The sequence below is a fragment of the Haliotis rubra genome, unplaced genomic scaffold, assembly GCF_003918875.1.
Source record: "Haliotis rubra isolate DU_JTF1 unplaced genomic scaffold, ASM391887v1 Scf247, whole genome shotgun sequence".
NCBI lineage: Eukaryota > Metazoa > Mollusca > Gastropoda > Lepetellida > Haliotidae > Haliotis > Haliotis rubra.
The window spans coordinates 1,247,221-1,265,835 of record NW_025766525.1 but is presented as its reverse complement, the minus strand read 5'-3'; the positions used below and the strand labels follow the sequence as shown (position 1 = coordinate 1,265,835).

Genomic DNA, 18,615 nt, shown 5'->3' with positions numbered 1-18,615 from the left:
TATTCATTATTGAGACCTTCTCTTGCCCTGTCAGTGAAAGGATGAGACAATCTCCAGCACTCCAAGTGAAAGTATGGACTGAAAATATTTACTGTTACAAAGTATGTGAGACAATCTCCAGCACTCCAAGTGAAAGGATGGATTAAAAAAGATCCTGTGTCTGCCAGACTAATTTCAATGTTTGTTTCATGACAGAAGCATCTACTGAACAACATTTAATATTTTTGGACAAATAGATGTTTTTATTTGATTCACATTTTAAATTTAAGAGAAAAATGTACCTGAAATAATTCAGACAGTTTTAACTTTTTTTAACCTAGCACTATTTGTTATTTTGACAGAGTAATCTTGAAGGCAAGACAATAATATCATGTATGTATCCATCTTCTTTCAAAGAATTATCGGGGCGGTGGGGTAGCCTAGTGGTTAAAGCATTGGCTCGTCACCCCGAAGACCCGGGTTCGAATCCCCACATGGGTACAATGTGTGAAGCCCATTTCTGGTGTCACCCGCCGTGATGTTGCTGGAATATTGCTAAAAGCGGCTTAAAACCAAACTCAGTCAGTCAGTCAGTCAAAGAATTATCAGTATGTCATGATGAATTACTCCCATGAATGGCTGCTAGTCCATACCCACTCAAGAAAACAACCAAATACCACATAAACATTGAGCCTGGTCCCTTCAAACACAATAATAATTGCTAAACGTTTTTGCATGTAAGAGTGAAGTAAAATAAGATAAAGTATTGCAAACAAAAGAAAGCGTTACATACGCTTTTGTGATTTCTTCTTTGGAGGTGTTGGTGTTGTAATGTTTGCGAGAATGTTTTCAAGGTATGTCATTGATTTATCAAAGTTTGACTGAAGTTTTTCAAAATATTTGGACACAGTCTTGTCCTCAGTAGTGGTGGTGCACTTCATGCCATAATTAGAAACACAACGGCGGTAGTGGTGGAGATATGCAACATCCGGGTGTACCTTCTGGGGTGTCCAGCGTTCCTCATTTTGCTTGCTTATATGGTGGATGCCCACCTCAAACACCCGCTGTGGCATGACCATAACCTTGGTGCGAACATGGCTGAATTGCTGGGATCTCACCGTCTGTCCCATTGTAAATAATCCTGATGGATGCTTGATGCCGTGACTTGGGTCAAAGAAGGCACTAGAGAAGGAAACTCCACAGTGTTTGTCCCCAATGAGTCCCGGAATAAATTCATTCCATGTTTTTGCAGCAGTATGTGGAATTATAAACTCGTCCACGTCATTGATGGCCATGTGCTTCATGGTGCTCATAGAGCGGTACATACAGTCATTGTGAGCCAACAGCTGACCATGGTACCAGATAGATTTGTCACTTACCTCTTTGGGTAACTTCCAGGGAATGAGAGTCACAAGTTTACGAGAGTGATAATGTTTTAGAATTTCTGCCATTTCATTTGTGATAGAATAATTATAAAAATAGAAATGTTCAGCACCTAATAGCATTGAAAGTTCCAAGAACTCAACTAGAACATCATCTTTGATTTTACCAAACAAGGGTGGTATACAGATTCCGTAGTCATATGGTTTTGTAACCATGGTTACAGGAACAATTGGCACCGAGACTAATCTCTGGCCTGCTATAGTCTTTATCCTCACAGGACAGAGAGTTCCATTTGTGATGGGGCACGAGTAGATATACCCACCAAATTGTTTGTTATGATTTTCACACATTTCATATGGTTTCATCGACACTTCAGTGCCATCCCCAAATACACATGTCATGGTGAATTTGTACCGTCTATCTTTGGCAACCAACATGATGAAACGAATAAACTTCTGCTTTTTTCGATCATCCAGATATGCAGAATACACATATACACCCCTCTCGAGTTCCCGGAACTTGCCCACTCCAAAATCATCTGATTTTCTAATGCAGTTCTTGCCGAGCTTAAGATCACCGTTGTCATCAACATTTGGAGGTGTTGTGTTGATAATCAGCTCGCCCTTGACCTTATCCACCATTTTCTCAAGGTTAGATATTTCTTTGGCTAAATTTTTCACATTATAGTAATTCCTTACCCAGCCTTTGAGGCCCTCAACACTGGCGTTGAAGACCACTTCGGGAATTTTCTCTTGTATTGCTGAGGTTGTAGTCTTTTCTGGTTCCGTTTCAACAACAGCACCGATTGGTCGATCTACCTGAAGTCTGCTGTGGAACAATAACACCATGCAGAGGTACACACCACACAGCAGTAGTAAAAAGCGCTTGAAAGTCAGTGAGCGAAAAAAGTTCCTTTTCATAATGCTTCTTTTTAAATTCAGTGGTTGAAAGTTCGAAAACTAAGACCTTTGATTACTTGTGTCAGAAAGATGGTTTCAGTTATTACTGCCTGTACTGCTTCATCATATTGCCTCTTGTGCTACCATGTAGTATTGCCTCCTGTACTGCTTCGTAGTATTGCCTCCTGTACTGCTTCGTGCTTGCAGTACTGCTTCGTAGTATTGCCTCCTGTACTGCAGTGTCTGTGCCAGTGTTCAGACACATGAGATCATTCACATAATCGGAGTCAGTTGAGCACAGTTGACTAAAACATTGATGAAGTTCCTGGATATTGTTCTCAATCAGTGTGGCTTTTCTTCCAGAATTCTTGTAGAATTGTGTTAATCTGGGCACAGTCCTCCTCACATGCCTTTCTTCTGCAGTGGGAGGTCAAACCTGAAACAGAGAAAGAGAAGGATATTAATAAGCATCATAACCGATATGATAAAGTACTTAACTGAAGCTGGTTCACATTGTCACACAGACATAGCAGGTCATGCATCCTTACAAGTGTCTGTTGTTTCTGAACATTTTGCCAGTATATTGTGTTTTATTGTGAATAGTTCACAGATAGTGCCTCCACAAGCTCAGACACAAACTCATCTACTTGGATGAGATTAATATTATGAGATAGATGTGTTCAGCAATTGTTTTGTGACATGTTGACCACAGTATTGATATAATGCTGGCTGGTGGCACAATAGAGTTGCTTTCCTCTGTAAACAGCATATGTGTGACTATCGACACAATAGAGATGCTTTCCTCTTTAAACAGTATATTTGTGACTATCAACACAATAGAGTTGCTTTCCTCTGTAAACAGTATATGTGTGACTATCGACACAATGGAGATGCTTTCCTCTTTAAACAGTATATGTGTGACTATCGACACAGTAGAGATGCTTTCCTCTTTAAACAGTATATGTGTGACTATCGACACAATAGAGACATTTCCCTCTGTAAACAGTATATTTGTGACTATCAACACAATAGAGTTGCTTTCCTCTTTAAACAGTATATGTGTGACTATCGACACAGTAGAGATGCTTTCCTCTGTAAACAGTATATGTGTGACTATCGACACAATAGAGACATTTCCCTCTGTAAACAGTATATGTGTGACTATCGACACAATAGAGACATTTCCCTCTGTAAACAGTATATGTGTGACTATCGACACAATAGAGTTGCTTTCCTCTTTAAACAGTATATGTGTGACTATCGACACAGTAGAGATGCTTTCCTCTGTAAACAGTATATGTGTGACTATCGACACAATAGAGACATTTCCCTCTGAAAACAGTATATGTGTGACTATCAACACAATAGAGATGCTTTCCTCTGTAAACAGTGTATGTGTGACTATCGACACAATAGAGATGTTTCCCTCTGTAAACAGTATATTTGTGACTATCAACACTATATAGAGACATTTCCCTCTGTAAACAGTATATGTGTGACTATCAACTCAATAGAGATGCTTTCCTCTGTAAACAGTATATGTGTGACTATCGACACAGTAGAGATGCTTTCCTCTTTAAACAGTATATGTGTGACTATCGACACAATAGAGACATTTCCCTCTGAAAACAGTATATTTGTGACTATCAACACAATAGAGTTGCTTTCCTCTGTAAACAGTATATGTGTGACTATCGACACAATAGAGATGCTTTCCTCTTTAAACAGTATATGTGTGACTATCGACACAGTAGAGATCCTTTCCTCTTTAAACAGTTTATGTGTGACTATCGACACAATAGAGACATTTCCCTCTGAAAACAGTATATTTGTGACTATCAACACAATAGAGTTGCTTTCCTCTGTAAACAGTATATGTGTGACTATCGACACAATGGAGATGCTTTCCTCTTTAAACAGTATATGTGTGACTATCGACACAGTAGAGATGCTTTCCTCTTTAAACAGTATATGTGTGACTATCGACACAATAGAGACATTTCCCTCTGAAAACAGTATATTTGTGACTATCGACACAATAGAGTTGCTTTCCTCTGTAAACAGTATATGTGTGACTATCGACACAATGGAGATGCTTTCCTCTTTAAACAGTATATGTGTGACTATCGACACAGTAGAGATGCTTTCCTCTTTAAACAGTTTATGTGTGACTATCGACACAATAGAGACATTTCCCTCTGTAAACAGTATATGTGTGACTATCGACACAATAGAGACGTTTCCCTCTGTAAACAGTATATGTGTTACTATCGACACAATAGAGATGTTTCCCTCTGTAAACAGTATATGTGTGACTATCAACACAATAGAGATGTTTCCCTCTGTAAACAGTATATGTGTGACTATCAACACAATAGAGATGCTTTCCTCTGTAAACAGTATATGTGTGACTATCGACACAGTAGAGATGCTTTCCTCTTTAAACAGTATATGTGTGACTATCGACACAATAGAGACATTTCCCTCTGTAAACAGTATATGTGTGACTATCGACACAATAGAGATGTTTCCCTCTGTAAACAGTATATGTGTGACTATCAACACAATAGAGATGTTTCCCTCTGTAAACAGTATATGTGTGACTATCGACACAATAGAGACATTTCCCTCTGTAAACAGTATATGTGTGACTATCAACACAATAGAGACATTTCCCTCTGTAAACAGTATATGTGTGACTATCGACACAATAGAGACATTTCCCTCTGTAAACAGTATATGTGTGACTATCAACACAATAGAGATGCTTTCCTCTTTAAACAGTAATTGAGTGACTATTGACACAATGGAGATGTTTCCCTCTGTAAACAGTATATGTTTGACTATCGACACAATAGAGATGTTTCCCTCTGTAAACAGTATATGTGTGACTATCGACACAATAGAGATGCTTTCCTCTTTAAACAGTAATTGAGTGACTATTGACACAATAGAGATGTTTCCCTCTGTAAACAGTATATGTTTGACTATCGACACAATAGAGATGCTTTCCTCTGTAAACAGTATATGTGTGACTATCGACACAATAGAGATGCTTTCCTCTTTAAACAGTAATTGAGTGACTATTGACAGTACACTATAGAGATGTTTCCCTCTGTAAACAGTATATGTTTGACTATCGACACAATAGAGATGCTTTCCTCTTTAAACAGTAATTGAGTGACTATAGACACAATGACACAATAGAGATGCTTTCCTCTTTAAACAGTAATTGAGTGACTATGGACACAATAGAGATGTTTCCCTCTGTAAACAGTATATGTGTGACTATCGACACAATAGAGATGCTTTCCTCTTTAAACAGTATATGTGTGACTATCGACACAATAGAGATGCTTTCCTCTTTAAACAGTATATGTTTGACTATCGACACAATAGAGATGTTTCCCTCTGTAAACAGTATATGTGTGACTATCGACACAATAGGGATACTTTCATCTTTAAACAGTAATTGAGTGACTATTGACACAGTAGAGATGTTTCCCTCTGTAAACAGTATATGTGTGACTATCGACACAATAGAGATGCTTTCCTCTTTAAACAGTATATGTGTGACTATAGACACAATAGAGATGCTTTCCTCTTTAAACAGTATATGTTTGACTATCGACACAATAGGGATACTTTCATCTTTAAACAGTTATTGAGTGACTATTGACACAGTAGAGACATTTCCCTCTGTAAACAGTATATGTGTGACTATCAACACAATGGAGTAACATGCTTTCCTCTGTAAACAGTACATATCTGACAGTGTGTGACAGTAGACAGTGTTTACTTACAGCTTTTCGACTCATAAGGCTAAATTAAATGAATATTAGTTTTTGAATAATCGTTGGAAGTGTGTTTTTATTGCAAAAATGAAAAATGATCCTGTTGAAGCCTATTACTAAAACATCATGAGAAAAGGTAATAGAAACTGTAATTAAGATAATTATCTATGAAAGTACACCTAAGATCAAAGATTGCATGGCTTTTATGCTTAGGTGTTCAAAGATTTACTGAAAAGAAGAACGATACTTATGATTTGTAGAAACCTTGCAATTTTGTTCTGAACTTTGCTGTTGTGATTTTCAGTACAGATTGCTAATGGTAGTCCGAATGCTTTGTGCATAGAATAAAAATTCATGTTTTCATCTTTGCTCAACAGCTAGAAGCCTTGGGGCATGCGTGTCTGTCATCTAAGGTGCCTCAGTTCGCTGTGTTGAGTTGCACCCATAAGGCATACTATGAGAGTGGGTTTACTCAGAAATGACTCAGAAATCCAGCACTTCAGGCTCTCCTGAAGTATCAGCAAAACACTCTCCCACTCTCTCCTGAACAATCAGCACAACACTCTCCCACTCTCTCCTGAACAATCAGCAAAACGCTCTCCAACTCTCTCCTGAACAATCAACAAAACACTTTCCCACTCTCCCCCTGAACAATCAACAAAACACTATCCCACTCTCCCCTGAACAATCAACAAAACACTCGCTCCTTCTCTCCTGAACAACCAGCAAAACACTCTCCCACTCTCTCCTGAACAATCAACAAAACACTCTCCCACTCTCTCCTGAACAAGCAACAAAACACTCTCCCGCTCTCTCCTGAAGTATCAGCGAAACACACTGCCGCTCTCTCCTGAACAATCAACAATACATTTTCCCTCTCTCTCCTGAACAATCAACAAAACACATTCCCACTCTCTCCTGAACAATCAACAAAAAACACTATCCCACTCTCCCCTGAACAATCAACAAAATACTTTCCCACTCTCTCCTGAACAATCAACAAAACACACTCCCACAATCCCCTGAACATTCAACAAAACACTTTCCCGCTCTCCCCTGAACAATCAACAAAACACTCTCTCCCGCTCTCCTGAACAATCCACAAAACACTCTCTCCCTCTCTCCTGAACAATCAACAAAACACTCTCCCGCTCTTTCCTGAACAATCAACAAAACACTCTCCCGCTCTCTCCCTGAACAATCCACAAAACACGCTCTCATGAACAATCAACAAAACACTCTCTCCCTCTCTCCTGAACAATCCACAAGACACTTTCCCACTCTCTCCTGAACAATCCACAAGACACGCTCCCACGCTCTCCTGAACAATCAGCAAAACGCACTCCCACTTTCTCCTGAACAATCCAGAAAACACTCTCCCACTCTCTCCTGAACAATCAACAAAACACATTCCAGCTCTTTTTGAACAATCAGCAAAACACTCTCCCACTCTCTCCTGAACAATCAACAGAACACATTCCAGCTCTTTTTGAACAATCAGCAAAACACTCTCCCAATCTCTCCTGAACAATCAACAAAACACACTCTCCTTCTCTCACCTGAACAATCAACAAAAACACTCTCTTCCTCTCCTGAACAATCAACTAAACACTCTCTCCCTCTCTCCTGAACAATCAACAAAACACTCTCTCGCTCTCTCCTGAACAATCAGCAAAACGCTCTCCCACTCTCTCCTGAACTATCAACAAAACACTCTCCCGCTCTCTCCTGAACAATCAACAAAACACTCTCCCGCTCTCTCCTGAACAATCCACAAAACACGCTCTCCTGAACAATCAACAAAAAACTCTCTCCCTCTCTCCTGAACAATCACCAAAACATTCTCTCCTGAACAATCAGCAAAACGCACTCCCACTTTCTCCTAAACAATCCAAAAGACACGCTCCCACGCTCTCCTAAACAATCAGCAAAACGCACTCCCACTTTCTCCTGAGCAATCCACAAAACACTCTCCCAGTTTCTCCTGAACAATCAACAAAACACGCTCCCGCTCTCTCCTGAACAATCAACAAAACACTCTCCCACTCTGTCCTGAACAATCCACAAAACACACTCTCCTGAACAATCGACAAAACACTCTCCCACTCTCTCCTGAACAATCACCAAAACATGCTCTCCTGAACAATCAGCAAAACGCACTCCCACTTTCTCCTGAACAATCCAGAAAACACTCTCCCAGTCTCTCCTGAACAATCAACAAAACACGCCCCCACTCTCCTTAACAATCCACAAAACATGCTCTCCTGAACAAGCAGGAATGCGCACTCCCACCTTCTCCTGAACAATCCAGAAAACACTCTCCCAGTCTCTCCAGAACAATCAACAAAACACGCTCCCGCTCTCCTGAACAATCAACAAAACTCTCTCCCACTCTGTCCTGAACAGTCCACAAAACACTCTCCCACTCTCTCTTGCACGATCAACAAAACACTCTCCCTCTCTCTCCTGAACAATCAACAAAACACTATCCCGCTCTCTTTTGCACAATCAACCAAACGCTCTCCCACTCTCTCCTGCACAATCCACACAACGCTCTTCCACTCTATCCTGAACAATCAACAAACCCTCTTTCACTCTTTCCTGCACAATCAACAAAACATTCTCCCACTCTCTCCTGAACAATCAATAAAACACTCTCCCTCTCTCCTGAACAATCAACAAACCCTCTCCCACTCTCTCCTGCACAATCAACAAAACACTCTCCCACTCTGTCCTGAACAATCAACAAACCCTCTCCCACTCTCTCCTGAATAATCAACAAAACTCTCTCCCACTCTGTCCTGAACACTCCACAAAACACTCTCCCACTCTCTCTTGCACGGTCAACAAAATATTCTCCCTCTCTCTCCTTAACAATCAACAAAACGCTATCCCGCTCTCTTCTACACAATCAACAAAACACTCTCCCACGCTCTCCTGAACAATCCACAAAACACGCTCTCCTGAACAATCCACAAAACACTCTATCCCTCTCTCCTGAACAATCCACAAAACTCGCTCTCCTGAACAATCCACAAAACATGCTCTCCTGAACAATCAGCAAAACGCACTCCCACTTTCTCCTGAACAATCCAGAAAACACTATCCCAGTTTCTCCTGAACAATCAACAAAACACGCTCCTGCTCTTCTGAACAAGCAACAAAACTCTCTCCCACTCTGTCCTGAACAATCCACAAAACACTCTCCCAATCTCTCCTGAACAATCAACAAAACACACTCTCCTTCTCTCACCTGAACAATCAACAAAAACACTCTCTTCCTCTCCTGAACAATTAACAAAACACTATCCCGCTCTCTTCTGCACAATCAACAAAACACTCTCCCACTCTCTTCTGCACATCCACACAACGCTCTTCCGCTCTATCCTGAACAATCAACAAACCCTCTCGCACTTTTTCCTGCACAATCAACAAAACATTCTCCCACTCTCTCCTGAACAATCAATAAAACACTCTCCCACTCTCTCCTGAGTAATCAACAAACCTCTCTCCCGCTCTGTCCTGAACAATCCACAAAACACCCTCCCGCTCTATCCTGAAGAATCAACAAAACACTCTCTCCCTCTCTCCTGCACAATCAACAAAACACCCTCCCGCTTTATCCTGAACAATCCACAAAACACACTCTCCTGAACAATCCACAAAACACACTCTCCTGAACACTCTCCTGAACAATCCAAAAAACACACTCTCCTGAACAATCAACATAACACACTCTACTGAACCAGGAACAAAACACTCTCCCGCCTCTCCTGCACAATCGACAAAATACTCTGTCCATCTTTCCTTTACAGTTCAACCAAACTCTCTCCCTCTCGCATCAGCAACTGGTGTAAAGTTACAACTGAAACTAGTAAATTTCCCAACATTCTTTATAACATTATGAAATTTAGATCATCTCTCCTAGGTGCTGAGTTTGACCAACTAAAAACAGTCATAAATATTCTTCAAAACGTCGGGCTCTCGTATATTTGGCAATCTCAAAGTTCCCTAGCATCCACTGGTTGAAACATACATGTCAAAATTTCATTAATTGACCAGTTCAAACAATTATGGTATGCCGATGCTCAAAATTCATCTTTTGGAAAATACTATCATTTATATAAAACCTCACTCACTTTAGAACCTTATCTTTTAGATCTCCCACCAAAATTTCGTATCTGGTTAACAAAATTAAGAACTTCTAATCATAGATTACACATCTGAACAGGACGATGGTTTAATATTAATCTAGAAAACTGAACATGTACCATTTGAATAATGTTATTTGTGGCGAATTTCATGTTATTTAATCATGTACACATCTTAATGTTGAACGTAAGAAGATAGTTCCATCTTATTTTTGCAATAACCCACATACGGACAAATTTATCCTACTTATGAAATCAGATTATACCCCACTCCTATTGAAACTTTCACTGTTTACTAAACTGTTCTAAGTCATTTCTAAATCAATATATCTACTCATATGTTATTCTATTATAAACGATTGTATGTCATTCTGTATGATTTACGAGAATAAAATTCTGTTCTGTTCTGTTCTCTCTCTCTTTAACAGTTCCTATGTGCACTTCATGAATAGAGAAATGAAAACCAAACAAACAAAGTGTATTGCGTTGAGCAAGTGTTTGAACAGATGGAAAGGCAGCTGTGAGATCAGCAAACGCTGTGCATTCCCAGGAAAATACACCACCTAGTGATATATGATGATTTGTGTAGAGCTACCATGATTCAGGCTGACCTCATCGCTGCTTGCAGTGATTACACACAGTGATTACACACAGTGATTACACACACTGATCACACACTCTGATTACAGTGATTACACACTCTGATTACACACACTGATTACACAGTGATTACACACACTGATTACAGTGATTACACACAGTGATTACAGTGATTACACACAGTGATTACACACAGTGATTACACACTCTGATTACAGTGATTACACACAATGATTACACACTCTGATTACACACAGTGATTACACACAGTGATTACACACACTGATTACACAGTGATTACACACTCTGATTACACACACTGATTACACACAGATTACGCACAGTGATTACACACACTGATAACAAGGGCCAATATCTGTGTATCTTACATACACCAGTATGTAGTGAACATCAAGGAGGACATCAGTCCCCACCTTTCACCATGTGACACCACACAGATCTCAAGGAGAACATCAGTCCCCACCTTTCACCATGTGACACCACACAGATCTCAAGGAGAACATCAGTCCCCACCTTTCACCATGTGACACCACACAGATCTCAAGGAGAACATCAGTCCCCACCTTTCACCATGTGACACCACACAGATCTCAAGGAGAACATCAGTCCCCACCTTTCACCATGTGACACCACACAGATCTCAAGGAGAACATCAGTCCCCACCTTTCACCATGTGACACCACACAGATCTCAAGGAGAACATCAGTCCCCACCTTTCACCATGTGACACCACACAGATCTCAAAGGAGAACATCAGTCCCCACCTTTCACCATGTGACACCACACAGATCTCAAGGTGAACATCAGTCCCCACCTTTCACCATGTGACACCACACAGATCTCAAGGAGAACATCAGTCCCCACCTTTCACCATGTGACACCACACAGATCTCAAGGAGAACATCAGTCCCCACCTTTCACCATGTGACACCACACAGATCTCAAGGAGAACATCAGTCCCCACCTTTCACCATGTGACACCACACAGATCTCAAGGAGAACATCAGTCCCCACCTTTCACCATGTGACACCACACAGATCTCAAGGAGAACATCAGTCCCCACCTTTCACCATGTGACACCACACAGATCTCAAGGAGAACATCAGTCCCCACCTTTCACCATGTGACACCACACAGATCTCAAGGTGAACATCAGTCCCCACCTTTCACCACCATGTGACACCACACAGATCTCAAGGAGAACATCAGTCCCCACCTTTCACCATGTGACACCACACAGATCTCAAGGAGAACATCAGTCCCCACCTTTCACCATGTGACACCACACAGATCTCAAGGGAGAACATCAGTCCCCACCTTTCACCATGTGACACCACACAGATCTCAAGGAGAACATCAGTCCCCACCTTTCACCATGTGACACCACACAGATCTCAAGGAGGACATCAGTCCCCACCTTTCACCATGTGACACCACACAGATCTCAAGGAGGACATCAGTCCCCACCTTTCACCATGTGACACCACACAGATCTCAAGGGAGAACATCAGTCCCCACCTTTCACCATGTGACACCACACAGATCTCAAGGAGAACATCAGTCCCCACCTTTCACCATGTGACACCACACAGATCTCAAGGAGAACATCAGTCCCCACCTTTCACCATGTGACACCACACAGATCTCAAGGAGGACATCAGTCCCCACCTTTCACCATGTGACACCACACAGATCTCAAGGAGAACATCAGTCCCCACCTTTCACCATGTGACACCACACAGATCTCAAGGAGAACATCAGTCCCCACCTTTCACCATGTGACACCACACAGATCTCAAGGAGAACATCAGTCCCCACCTTTCACCATGTGACACCACACAGATCTCAAGGTGTACATCAGTCCCCACCTTTCACCATGTGACACCACACAGATCTCAAGGAGAACATCAGTCCCCACCTTTCACCATGTGACACCACACAGATCTCAAGGAGGACATCAGTCCCCACCTTTCACCATGTGACACCACACAGATCTCAAGGAGAACATCAGTCCCCACCTTTCACCATGTGACACCACACAGATCTCAAGAGAACATCAGTCCCCACCTTTCACCATGTGACACCACACAGATCTCAAGGAGAACATCAGTCCCCACCTTTCACCATGTGACACCACACAGATCTCAAGGAGGACATCAGTCCCCACCTTTCACCATGTGACACCACACAGATCTCAAAGGAGAACATCAGTCCCCACCTTTCACCATGTGACACCACACAGATCTCAAGGAGAACATCAGTCCCCACCTTTCACCATGTGACACCACACAGATCTCAAGGAGAACATCAGTCCCCACCTTTCACCATGTGACACCACACAGATCTCAAGGGAGAACCCACCTCACCATGTGACACCACACAGATCTCAAGGAGGAGAACATCAGTCCCACCATGTGACACCACACAGATCTCAAGGAGAACATCAGTCCCCACCTTTCACCATGTGACACCACACAGATCTCAAGGAGAACATCAGTCCCCACCTTTCACCATGTGACACCACACAGATCTCAAGGAGAACATCAGTCCCCACCTTTCACCATGTGACACCACACAGATCTCAAGGAGAACATATGACTCAGCCTGCTTCCTGGTAGTAAACACTTCAGTAGTACAACAATTACATAACATGTATGGAAGGTAACATTCACTGTATCTGTAGATATGACATTCACTTGTCTGTAGATATGACATTCACTTGTCTGTAGATATGACATTCACTTGTCTGTGACATTGGTGACAGGAGACAAAAGGGACAAAAGGAATTCTATATTTGTACCTAAGTCCCACATTTTCGGACAAAATCTTCAAAACTCCACCTGAACTCTTACCTAATACAAGGAAATGAGAAAACATATATTCATGAGTTATGCATTGAAAACCATAGCCACTGATATGAAGCATCAACTAGTTGCCATTAAAAGGGAAAGCAAAACATAAATAAACTTAAGCACATAAATAAAATATCCTGAACACCTCCATGCATCAGTTCAGTATATGCCAGATGTGTAGACAATGTTCCATGCATCAGTTCAGTATATGCCGGATGTGTAGACAATGTTCCATGCATCAGTTCAGTATATGCCGGATGTGTAGACAATGTTCCATGCATTAGTTCAGTATATGCCGGATATTTAGACAATGTTCCATGCATCAGTTCAGTATATGCTGGATGTGTAGACAATGTTCCATGCATCAGTTCAGTATATGCTGGATATGTAGACAATGTTCCATGCATCAGTTCAGTATATGCTGGATGTGTAGACAATGTTCCATGCATCAGTTCAGTATATGCCGATATGTAGACAATGTTCCATGCATCAGTTCAGTATATGCCGGATGTGTAGACAATGTTCCATGTATCAGTTCAGTGTATGCCGGATGTGTAGACAATGTTCCATGTATCAGTTCAGTATATGCCGGATGTGTAGATAATGTTCCATGCATTAGTTCAGTATATGCCGGATATTTAGACAATGTTCCATGCATTAGTTCAGTATATGCTGGATGTGTAGACAATGTTCCATGCATCAGTTCAGTATATGCTGGATATGTAGACAATGTTCCATGCATCAGTTCAGTATATGCTGGATGTGTAGACAATGTTCCATGCATCAGTTCTACATTAACTGTCTATCAATACAACCGTACATGACATGATTATATATCAAGCTTTGAGTTCAGAAATTGGATCCAAATCAATCTCCGTCATCTTATCATGTGCTCCATTAATGTGTGCACTGCAGGCAGACCGTTATTTCTCAAACCATAACCAGCAGGGGTACCTGCAGCATCTGATGATCATCCACTGTTTTGTCTGTTCGGGTTGATGAAATTAATATACATGTACCGTTGGTAATATCAAAATTTTTATAGATCATGGCTAACAAATCAATACCTGTATATGTTGACTTCTGCTGCCCTTAAAGATAGTAGCCCTGTCCTTTGTTGTGCTCAGTGATATCAATGATGGCAACTAATTAGCTTGTGAGTGCAGTGGTACACACCTGGGTAGATGTTGGACATTGGTGGGTAGATGTTGGACACTGGTGGGTAGATACCAGAGCCATGTGCCTGTTCACAATATTTATCCAAAAATCACAAAACAGAAACACATTTGTTTCATAAGTCCCCTGACATATCGCCAATGTTAGGCTAATTCCTGGACAAGTACCTTTGTTAGCTACAGGCTGAATAATATTGAGAGCATGGGAAAGGTACCTTGTTTGATCTGATAATATTCCAGCAGTGTTCACAGGAGTGAAATCCCTGGTCGCTACTCACATGGCTTCAGCTTGGTTAAAGAAGTGCAATGGGAGGACAATGAAAATATTCATTATTATGACTTACGCTACCACTATGCCCCAAACGAGGTAACCTATGCCTGTAGTCCGTCCATGCATCACATGTAACAGCCGGGGCCAAGCTATGCCTAGCTGTGTTACTGTAGTCATACAGTAGTGTTTGATTGCTGTGAAGTCTTCTGTCAATCCTGCAGTGGTCAGCGATTGCTGTGAAGTCTTCTGTCAATCCTGCAGTGGTCAGCGATTGCTGTGAAGTCTTCTGTCAATCCTGCAGTGGTCAGCTATTGCTGTGAAGTCTTCTGTCAATCCTGCAGTGGTCAGCTATTGCTGTGAAGACTTCTGTCAATCCTGCAGTGGTCAGCTATTGCTGTGAAGTCTTCTGTCAATCCTGCAGTGGTCAGCTATTGCTGTGAAGTCTTCTGTCAATCCTGCAGTGGTCAGCTATTGCTGTGAAGTCTTCTGTCAATCCTGCAGTGGTCAGCGATTGCTGTGAAGACTTCTGTCAATCCTGCAGTGGTCGGCGATTGCTGTGAAGTCTTCTGTCAATCCTGCAGTGGTCAGCTATTGCTGTGAAGTCTTCTGTCAATCCTGCAGTGGTCAGCTATTGCTGTGAAGTCTTCTGTCAATCCTGCAGTGGTCAGCTATTGCTGTGAAGACTTCTGTCAATCCTGCAGTGGTCAGCTATTGCTGTGAAGTCTTCTGGCAATCCTGCAGTGGTCAGTGATTGCTGTGAAGACTTCTGTCAATCCTGCAGTGGTCAGCTATTGCTGTGAAGTCTTCTGTCAATCCTGCAGTGGTCAGCTATTGCTGTGAAGTCTTCTGTCAATCCTGCAGTGATTAGTGATTGCTGTGAAGTCTTCTGTCAATCCTGCAGTGGTCAGCTATTGCTGTGAAGTCTTCTGTCAATCCTGCAGTGGTCAGCTATTGCTGTGAAGTCTTCTGTCAATCCTGCAGTGGTCAGCTATTGCTGTGAAGACTTCTGTCAATCCTGCAGTGGTCAGCTATTGCTGTGAAGACTTCTGTCAATCCTGCAGTGGTCAGCTATTGCTGTGAAGTCTTCTGTCAATCCTGCAGTGGTCAGCTATTGCTGTGAAGACTTCTGTCAATCCTGCAGTGGTCAGCTATTGCTGTGAAGTCTTCTGTCAATCCTGCAGTGGTCAGCTATTGCTGTGAAGACTTCTGTCAATCCTGCAGTGGTCAGCTATTGCTGTGAAGACTTCTGTCAATCCTGCAGTGGTCAGCTATTGCTGTGAAGACTTCTGTCAATCCTGCAGTGGTCAGCTATTGCTGTGAAGACTTCTGTCAATCCTGCAGTGGTCAGCTATTGCTGTGAAGACTTCTGTCAATCCTGCAGTGGTCAGCTATTGCTGTGAAGTCTTCTGTCAATCCTGCAGTGGTCAGCTATTGCTGTGAAGTCTTCTGTCAATCCTGCAGTGGTCAGCTATTGCTGTGAAGTCTTCTGTCAATCCTGCAGTGGTCAGCTATTGCTGTGAAGACTTCTGTCAATCCTGCAGTGGTCAGCTATTGCTGTGAAGACTTCTGTCAATCCTGCAGTGGTCAGCTATTGCTGTGAAGTCTTCTGTCAATCCTGCAGTGATTAGTGATTGCTGTGAAGTCTTCTGTCAATCCTGCAGTGGTCAGCTATTGCTGTGAAGTCTTCTGTCAATCCTGCAGTGGTCAGCTATTGCTGTGAAGACTTCTGTCAATCCTGTAGTGGTCAGCTATTGCTGTGAAGTCTTCTGTCAATCCTGCAGTGGTCAGTGATTGCTGTGAAGTCTTCTGTCAATCCTGCAGTGGTCAGCGATTGCTGTGAAGTCTATCAATCATACATGGGTCTGTGGTTACTGCGAAACTGAAGTCTGTGATATCTTTAAGCAATTATCGTTGAGAGTTCAATTTTGTTATTGAATTATGACTGTCATTACCCAGCACTGGTACCCTTCACACTGGGTAACATCAGCTGCCCTGGTTAAAACCTGATCTTCACACAACTGTCATATCAAACCCTCATATCCTCAAATGGGATAATAATTGTCATATCAACCCCTCATATCCTCAAATGGGATAATAATTGTCATTTCAACCCCTCATATCCTCAAATGAGATAATAATTGTCATATTAAACCCTCATATCCTCAAATGGGATAATAATTGTCATATCAACCCCTCATATCCTCAAATGGGATAATAATTGTCATATCAACCCCTCATATCCTCAAATGGGATAATTATTGTCATATCAAACCCTCATATCCTCAAATGGGATAATAATTGTCATATCAACCCCTCATATCCTCAAATGGGATAATAATTGTCATATCAACCCCTCATATCCTCAAATGGGATAATAATTGTCATATTAAACCCTCATATCCTCAAATGGGATAATAATTGTCATATCAACCCCTCATATCCTCAAATGGGATAATAATTGTCATATCAACCCCTCATATCCTCAAATGGGGTAATGATTGTCATATTAAACCCTCATATCCTCAAATGGGATAATAATTGTCATATCAACCCTCATAAGCTCAAATGGGATAATTATTGTCATATCAACCCCACATTTGTCATATTAAACCCTCATATCCTCAAATGGGATAATAATTGTCATATTAAACCCTCATATCCTCAAATGAGATAATAATTGTCATATCAACCCCACATTTGTTATATTAAACCCTCATATCCTCAAATGGGATAATAATTGTCATATTAAACCCTCATATCCTCAAATGGGATAATAATTGTCATATCAACCCCTCATATCCTCACATGGGATAATAATTGTCATATCAACCATCCTTATGTCTTCATACAGGAAAGTCATAACAATCCTTGATATCTTAACAGGGGGTAAAAGCTCCCATTTCACCTGATTTTCACACAGGATAATTATGGGTGTGTCAAAGCTTGATATATTCACAAAATGATGATATTAATGATTATTGTCCTAACAACAGCCTGATATTTTCACACAGAGTAATAGCTATACTCTCCCAAAAAGGAAACGCATATAGGAATTTCAAATGTATTTTTATGTTTATTTAGAAACATCGTGTAGGCTTTGTGAGTCAATGAAATATAGCGAAATTGCACACTGGGAATGCAGACTTATCCGTCTTTGGCACCAACTCGAGGAAAGTCAGTTTGTGTGTCACATGGAGACGTGTGGTGGCGCTGAAGTCAATACCTCGTGTGACCACCGTGGGCATCCAGAACTGCACGGCATCGCCTCAGCATCGAACGAATAAGTCTCAGAATCTCATGTTGCCCAATTGCAGCCCACTCTGCCTGTAGTGCCTGTGCGAAATGCTGAAATGTCTGGGGCTGAGGGTTATGGCATCTCACCCGTCTGTCCAGGGCATCCCACAGATGTCTCTAGTGTGACGTGCTGTGTGGGGCCTGGCTTTGTCCTGTTGAAACAACTCCCTCTAGCGATCAATGATTGGAAGGAGG

The 18,615-nt window shown here is 41.6% G+C and overlaps 1 protein-coding gene across 2 annotated transcripts in view; it reads right to left on the bottom strand.

Moving 5' to 3' along the window:
- Nucleotides 1–219: 219 nt before the first annotated feature.
- The window catches only part of LOC124279152 (beta-1,4-galactosyltransferase galt-1-like), a 54,468-nt gene continuing 36,072 nt past the window's right edge, over nucleotides 220–18,615 (bottom strand). For both annotated transcript variants that reach the window (XM_046714950.1, XM_046714952.1), the window contains exon 2: nucleotides 220–2,697. In XM_046714950.1, the coding sequence (XP_046570906.1) occupies nucleotides 765–2,282 (1,518 nt within the window). In that variant the 5' untranslated portion in view covers nucleotides 2,283–2,697 and the 3' untranslated portion in view covers nucleotides 220–764. The remainder of the gene's footprint in view (nucleotides 2,698–18,615) is intronic.